The 8,512-nt window shown below is 36.9% G+C and overlaps 1 protein-coding gene across 1 annotated transcript in view; it reads left to right on the plus strand.

The window, feature by feature from the left end:
* The first annotated feature begins 4,540 nt into the window (after positions 1 to 4,540).
* The window catches only part of IL4R (interleukin 4 receptor), an 11,116-nt gene continuing 7,144 nt past the window's right edge, over positions 4,541 to 8,512 (plus strand). Inside the window, exons 1-2 of the mRNA XM_009710496.1 lie at positions 4,541 to 4,613; positions 8,404 to 8,509. Coding sequence (XP_009708798.1) covers positions 4,541 to 4,613; positions 8,404 to 8,509 — 179 coding nt within the window. The remainder of the gene's footprint in view (positions 4,614 to 8,403; positions 8,510 to 8,512) is intronic.

Consider the following 8,512-nt stretch of genomic DNA (forward strand, 5'->3'; position numbering starts at 1 on the left):
CCCGCGAGTCAGTCAAAGCGTTGTCGTCGGCAGAAGTGCTTTTCGTTCCTTGAGGTTGTGTAACTCAGGCGCTCCTTTTGAAGTAATTTAAGGCAAAACTGGTATAATTCCCAGAAATTTTCTTTCTGCTGGAAATCCTGCCTGATGGGTGCAGGAGGTACGACACCTCTCGCTGAGCTCACGTGTAAAAGCCGTGTTGGTCAGGACCCCGGTTCCGTGAGCAGAGGATTCCCCACGCCGCACTTACTCTGAACTATAGAGCTGTCCTCGAATCTCGGATTTTGTTCTTTAAAAATTACTCCCAGTGTGTATGGATTCTAACAGAACTTAAGACCAATTTATGCTAAATTCCCAGAAGCAGGGTTTCAGAAATTTAGGATCAGAAGTGAGCTGTTCTGGTCATTTTAGTCCAGACGTTTTGTATTTTTGGCTTTTTTTTTTTTTTCCCAACATGTCCAAATTCAGCAGTTTCCATGGTTTCTGTTGGTTCTAAATTAGAAAATACCCGAAGTTACCTTGCTGCTTGCAGGTTATGATTTGCAGTTTGTCAAATTGTGTGAAAGTGCTGTGTTCCTTATAGGCCCAAATGACGTGCTATTATGCCCTTTGCTGACTTCTGTCATCTCAATATGAAAACATGTTGGAATAGAGAAACCTCAGCTTAAGTCATAAATAAAAACTGACCAGTTTCAGGTTTTTTAAAGAGAACCCATCTGCTCATTTTGAGAGACTCTTTCTATATTTGTGAGAAGTGCCCTTTCCTGCTACAGAAATGCAGGTATCATTTGTGTGTTGTTGCGTAAAATGACGTTAATGGTTAATGTTCCAAACTACATGAAGGAATTTGTGGAACAATGATGACATTAAAATATTAGTTAAATTACTCGTTTGAAAAGAATAAAACAGAGTGTCTTGCTCCTTTAAAATCTACCATTCTGAAGTCAAATTCCTTCTTTAGTGATCATACAGTGATGCAGAAAATACTGTGTTAGATAAGCAATAATATGTATGTTACGCCCTTTAAGATGAAAAACGGGACAAAGTCTCTCCACTAAAGAATCTGTAATCTGAAGATCTGGCCGTAGATTTGAGTTTCTGCTTACCGAGTGCTTTCCACTGTAGTAGTCTCAGCAAGAAGAGAGAACATCCACACAATGGTGTATTAATGGAATGGCAAAGCAGCACATGGGAATGGTTTACTGTTCAGTTTAGATAACACAAAGCGGGAACTCTTGAATTTTATCATCTTTTGGCCCTTCCTTGATCGGTGTCGCCATCCTTAATTATGGGAACTTCTAAATACCTTCCAGTCTGCCCTTTCATCTAAAGCTCCTCCTTAATGTAGGTATACAGAACTCTCTCCTCAGCTTCCAAATTCTTGTGAAAACCCACTTTGTCTGAGACGCCTACGCTTTTCACCATGCACATGCTTTGTGCGGTTGCCTCTGACAATCACATTGCGTGTCAAAGAGTAGATACTATGAGTTATGTTCCTATAGGTCTGCCATTTTGTATAGACACTTAGCAAAAAAATCAATTAGAAACAGCAATAAAAAAAGATGGCAATTACTCCCGATTTTTTTTTTCTTTTCAAATTTTGATACAAAATCAGTTGATGAACTTTTGCTTTGCTTTGCTATATACTGCTTATCTCATTTTAGTCTGCAGTTACAGCCAATATTCTAAATGAGAAAGAATAAGACAAGATGTACTTCAGTTTTAAAAAGAGCCAGTTTTAAAATAGAGAGTGGTCCTTTACCTGCACAATTGCAGCAGAGGTAGTCTAAGCAGTCTTACATAGAAATTACTATTGCCCGTCTTTGGGGCATGAGTTACTCTTTGAGCATAACAGTTTTGCAAATTACGCCTGTAGATTAAATGTGACCCTCGTTTATTTAGAAGCCCAGACCAGAAGTTATTACTGGTTTTCTTGATAGTAAATGACATTTATTCAATCACATAATATTTTATTTCAAGAGACAGAAATGATAAATGATCAAAGCATATAACTTGTGCCAGTAATCGGATAGACCTGCTTCTAGCCCTGATAGTAATTTCTTTCATGGTTTCGGGGAAGTCACTTATGTCTTTTACACCTTACTTTCCTCAATTATATTGGGATTACTAGGTTTGCTATGATTTTAGTATTCTCTATATGTTATATACTTTTTAAAGATTAATTATATTATCTGATATAAAGAAAAACTTAAAAGCTAACAGACAGGAAAGCTATTGTGATTTTAAAATGTTGTCCCAAAAAAAAAAAAAAAAAAGTTTGCCGTTTCATTAGAGCTATGGGTTAACTCCATTTTCATCAACATGTGCAGATCTTTTCTCCTATGAGGGGAGATATTTTTGCTCTGCCATCTGCTGATTCATACGTGCTGACGTGATAGAGGATTCTTTGCCAAAGTTTTAAGAGTTTCTTGGAACTCCAGTCATGCAACACTATTACTTAACAGTGGGCTGGGAAGCAAACACTTCCTCTCTTGAGAATTCCAGGAAAAAGGATGAAAAGAAGAAGGATTTTTTTGTGCTGGAGCAGTTTGCTGTTTTTCTGAGCAGAGTAAAGGCACTTGTGTTCTTTTAAAAAAAAATTTATTACTGTGCTCAGTCACATTTTGTCTGTTCCCAAAATGTGAAAAGCTCAGCTCTTGAGTAGTAGTTCTGTTGAGCATTTATGAGAAATTCGTCTTTCAAGTATGTCCTTTGTTACTAGATGAGCAGTAACTGCCTCAGAGAAGGTCACAAAAGAATTTCCAGTCTAATCTTCTATTTTCACTAGCAATATTCTTATCCCTCAACCTCTAAGATTGAAATTTTCCGTGTTTAATCTTTCGAAGCTTGTTTTACAGAGCAGTCAATCATGCATGTGAGAATGGAAGAAACACAGTATCATTAAACGTGACTTTTCTGACAATTGCAGGAACTTGGGTTGTGAGATAATTGCCTTGGAGCTGAATCTGACATAGTGAAGTAAAGACTGATCTTAAGTGAAGTGCTAGTACTTCTAAATATATTGAAGAAAATTAAGATTCTGTTGCTACATTTCACAATAGTTTGATTTATGTAGACATATTTATCAATACAAGGTGCGGTCTTCTTTATAAAAAAAGTGATTTTTCCATCGCTTACTCAACTGAGAAGGAGTCTGGCTGTTGCCTACCTTGTGTTTATTCTGTATGAATATTTGACAAACAGTATTCAGCAGCTGTACTTGAAAATCTTCCTAGTTTTAGAGAGGAGTTATTTGAGGGGATATGGCTTTGGTAGCATGCCTTTGAGGCTGCACATCCTTACATGTATACAGTGCCCACATGCATACTTCCAAAAGGTCATTAAATTTTTCCTAAGCTAATCACTTAACACGTTTATACCACAGCACAGTTGCTGATCCCTTGCCAGTTCCTTTTGTTTTGTGTGCTGTTAGAAGCATCAAAGGTTGTTCTATTACTGTAGTTGGAGCAGAGCGTATTGAACCACCATCAATAAGTATGTTTCAATGGTCTCTTCTACTTCAAATCTAACAAAACTTCCGCAGAAAGCCCAACGCCGCTCTCCTGCTAAAGGAGATCTTCTGAGAAATTCTCTCATCTTTACTCAGTCACACAGGGAGAATCATGAGGCTGAGCAGGTTTTATCCCTCTTTATCCTGAATGGAAAGTCATGGTTATTCCATAGCAGTTGGCATGACTTTACCTACAAATTTACCAAAGTTTTCAATGCATCATATACGTTTCTAGTGATGTGAAAGCTAGTAGCCGTATCTAATCCAGAGTATGATCTTCCACTAAGTGACTATGTTGCATGAGCAAAAGAATCTTGGGGAAATAAGTTTTTTGAAAATCTTAAATTAATTATTTCATCTGTTTTCAGTTTACTTACACAGCAGCTTCACTATGCTTAAAGAATTCTAATATGTAATAATTTCCTTTCTCCGAAGTTGTGCTGGTTATGTCATGATCAGGTATGTGTTGTACAACTTCTTTCGAATTATTTACTGTTTTATAAATCTACATTCTGTTGAAGCAAGGCTCAGAGGTCTTTGCCAAGCACTTTTTCAAGAAGGTGATATCCTTCTTATCTAGGGTACTGGTGATAGGACTTGGGAAAAACATTTTAGTCAATAGATCAGGCACTTCATTCTTAAATTATTACAGTCATCTGAGTGGAATCGTAGGGCTTTGGTGACATGTTGATTGTCAATGGTTTTGGTCTAGTGCTTACTCTTTCAATATCTCACATACTAGCAGCTTTGCTTTTTCTAGTACCTAAAAGAGTAGGTCCACTGCCAATGTCAGTTTAGTATCCTCTGTTATTAAAACTTTGCAGAGAAGTCTTCTAGCTTATTTGTATTATCCTTATTCTTCTACACTTCTTTGTTGTTCTGTAATCAGACAGTGCAGGGGATCTGAATCTTAAATTCTAGTAGACTGGTAGGAAAGGAGGAACTACACCTTACCTTAACTGGGACACTGATGGAAGCTTATAATAATGTTTTCTGTTGGCAGAATTTCAAAACTGAACCTGGCTAGCGTCAATGATGACAAGACTCCCACGTGCTGCACTGCATACCCTGTGGATCCTTTTCTTTTCATATGCAACAAATGAAGGTACGTTTGTCAATGTTTTAAATTATTATACTGAAGTTTTTATTGATAGCATTTTCCCATGACTAGTAGGCAACACTATTACCATTAATTAACTAGTATAAAATGTGTAACTTGTGTAAATGTCAGAAGTATCGGTATACTAGAATTAATTCTTAGAATTTTTTTTTTCTTTTTATTGACCTTTTGCATATGGGCAAGAAAAAAATAGGAATTTGCAGGAAGGAGAAACTGAGGTTTGGAAAGTCATCTTCCTGCTTCCTTACTATCCAATCTCTATTGGATACTTTGCTGCAAACAAGGTGCTCAGCAATGACCCAGGGACATCTCTGTAGAAGTCTCGTAAGAGTAGAAAGCACTAGTCTTTAATTTGTTTATTTTCATAACTGCCACTGTTTGCCATGCAGGACTTTGGAGGGAGCCACGCTCGTGAAATGGAGCCTGTAGGTCTGCTGGTAAAGGGCATCTGTCTATTTGCATTCTCCAAAGCATGCAGTTGGAGAATTTAGTTGATGTGATTTGAACAAATTTTGCCGGCACTTGCTGTCAGACATTACATGCTCTGACTTGTGCCTGTACAGGGGCAGATGACTGACATGTGATGTCCTATGCGTTCTTCACTACACCGTTCTTTAGTCTGGCAGGATGTCTGGCTGCATTGAGTCTTAATGCTGCTTGTTAGCTAGTGGTTATTTTCTGAAGTTTAGTTGGCAGGAGCTGAGTGTGAAAATGCTTTTTTCCTTGTATCTTTTTTTATGATGTTTGATTATAAAGACAAGTTAGATAGATAAAATCATGTTTTCCGACAATGCATTTTTATTCTCTGGAAAATAAATCTTACATTTTGCTTTCTATAGTTAAACAATAGTCTACAGTTTTTTTTGTTTTGGTTTGTTTTTTTTTTAAAGCAAAACAAAATATTTAAAAGAAAATTAAAAATAGCCTGTCTCTAAAAATGAAGCTTTATTAGCTACTTTCTTATGCACTATGGAATAGTACAATTTGAATTAATGAGAAGGATCAAGGTTTGCAAGAGTGCATTGACTGGGTCATCTGATCTAGGTAGTCCCACATTTTGTAAATTACCTTTATCAAGGTTTACTTTTACAGAATACCGCCCCCCCCCAGTTAAGTACATATTTTAAGTTTCTTCAGCATGGTATTCTAGTTGAGGATTAAAAAAAGAAATCCAGTATTTCGGTTCCCTTTTTTAACTACACGAACTGAAAACAAACTGTGTACTGTATGTGGTTTCAAAAGGAAATTCTCAAATATCTGAGGTTTAAAAAAAATACCATGTAGCAGAGATGGAAAAGGGAGAAGGTCACAGGAAAACAATACAGAACATAATTTAGAGTTCTGGAAAGACTTGAAGACACTGAAAGGCACAATAAAGTAAAGCTGCTAATCATCATAGCTTAGCACAGCAGGAAGAGCTTCATTTATTCAAAGTACTCTTGAAAGTGTAAGATCATTAACACCTTGAAAAATAATGATATTCATCTTTAAAGGACTTAAAATGTTAATACTACTTTTAAAAGTGGGGGGAAAAAAAGAAACTAACAATAAAAATACAAATCACAACCAAGTACAAACAACAGCAACAGGATGAATCGATAATGGCTCTTTTAAAATAAATGAGCAATGTGACTGTACAGTATTGCAGAATTTTAATCTTTAACTTGCAGCTTTTCTGATGATTCTTGGGGTTTTTTGAAGAATCAGGGACTGTGCAGAACAAAAGGGAACTAAATGTGGTGCTGCCATCCAGAAAGGTTATGAGTGATAGTTCTTATCTACAAGATAAAATCTAGCTTTAGTAACTAAAACAAAACAAGACATTTTCTAAATATTTGAATAGTAATGAAATCATGAGCTGCAGTCAGTTCTAGATTTACAACCAGTCAATATACCAAACAATTTAGATTATGATTTTTATAGACTTTTAAAATGGTTCCTTGACATTGTCGTACATCCTTCTTTGCGTAAGTGGGCCTCACTAATGTTATTGAGCTTACTCAGGTGATCCAGGACTGCTTGGTGGTCAAGTTTGGTGGGAGGCCTTTTAGAAAGGCAAGTGAAAGTATTGTATGGATTTTAATGAGGGTGAAAGACCATACACTGACAGTACTAAACAGTTAAGTGTTTCTTTGAGTCAGGTTTTTATTGAATTACCAGAAGGACTGGTGGTAGATTACATTCTGTGTTATGTATCATGTCCACTAAAAGCCATCTGACTATCATGTTTATTAACATTTGCAGATAGTGTACTGTATCAGAGTATGCAGAAGTTTTATCAGAATAAATGACACAAGTGGACTACAGGAAAGTAGAAACATAGGAAGGATAAAATGAAATTAGATATTTTTGACACCAAAAGTTTTTGTTTGGGAGGAATAATCTGAAACTTAGGTACCCATTGGAAAGAATAAGCCTATGAAGCAGCAGTGGCTGAAGTACAAGGACCTTACAGACTGTGAATTGTTGGCAACTTAATCTTGAATTTGCAATGTAAATGACAAGAATGGAGAGTTAGTAATGTGCTGGGCCATGTAAACAGAATTGGCCCTTGCATAATTGCTGCAGGAAGCCTTCTAGCAGAATCCCTTAGGAAACTATCAGAAAAGTATCAATTATTAGGATTCTGAAAACCAGCCAAAGCTATTCTAAATTTTTACAAGGAATCGAGATGTAGAGCAGGAGAGAAACATTTAGATCTGTACAACTTGTGCAAGAAAAGGGAGATAGGGTTAATATTTACCAATAACAGAAGTCAGACATCAAAGAAGGCAAAGAATTGTCTGAGATGACAAAAGTATTAGCTATTTCTGGCTGCTTCATTTAGAAATGATTGTAATCCAGTACCACGTTTGGCACGCTGCTAGTCCTAATAACAGTATGACCTTACTGTCACATAGCTCCTCCTCATCTGTTCCCTGTCTCACTCACATGGAGTGCATTGAAATAATGGAAAATGAGGCTGGAAGGGATACTGAGGATTGTGTATTCCTTTTCCCTTTCCAGTTCTAACAAAGATACTTTGACCGATGTTCTATATTTTTTTCTTAAATACTGCCAGTGAAGGAGATTGTAAATGCGAACATTGGGAGTGCAGAGACTTTTGCTTTTCTGTACCCTCTAAGTGCTTGGAACAATGTGACTCTAAATCTCTCCAGGTCTCTGAACACTATCATAACAATGAAAAGTGGAAGACAGAACAGGAAATACTAAGTGAAATTAAGAAAAGGTGTGTACTACAAGAAAGCCTGTGACAGGAAGATCTTCTAGGCAATGGGGAACTGCTCTGGGGAGGCAGAGGGCATGCATTTGGGAAGCTTAGAAGCCCTGTAGCTAAAGCACGAGTACATGCCTGTAGGCAGTGATCTCGGTCTGACTCTTAATTATCTGCGTTTTGGGTTTTGAACCTTTTGTATTTAACACATATGATGATGCTCGTTTATAATTAAGTGTTGATGTGTTGTAGATAGAGCTATCAGAATCGGATTTTCTATGCTTGGAAGACTGTGTTGGATGAGTTGTGCCTTTCTGTTTCAAAATCACTATTGCAGACCTTCTTCCTCTCCAAGACCGTAGATATTGTCTCCAGAAAGGTGGAGACATTTGGTGACATGCATCTCTTTCCGTTTACCTAGAACATGAAAAACAACAATGCTTTCACTTGATTTATAGGGGGTTGGTAGCTCTATTTAGATGGAAAAGTTAATGGTTTCTGTTTAGTCCAATTTATTCTTTTGATTCTCTTGCTTCTCCATTGTGTGCTTCTTTTCCCTAGTTATGGCTGCAGGACATGTACAGGAGTTTGCATGCTTCACTGACTATGACAAAGAGCTGGTTTGTCACTGGAAGGTGCCTGCACAAACAAATTGCTCCAAAGAATTCCT

Source organism: Cariama cristata, unplaced genomic scaffold, assembly GCF_000690535.1.
Source record: "Cariama cristata isolate BGI_N322 unplaced genomic scaffold, ASM69053v1 scaffold30281, whole genome shotgun sequence".
NCBI classification, from domain to species: Eukaryota; Metazoa; Chordata; class Aves; order Cariamiformes; family Cariamidae; genus Cariama; species Cariama cristata.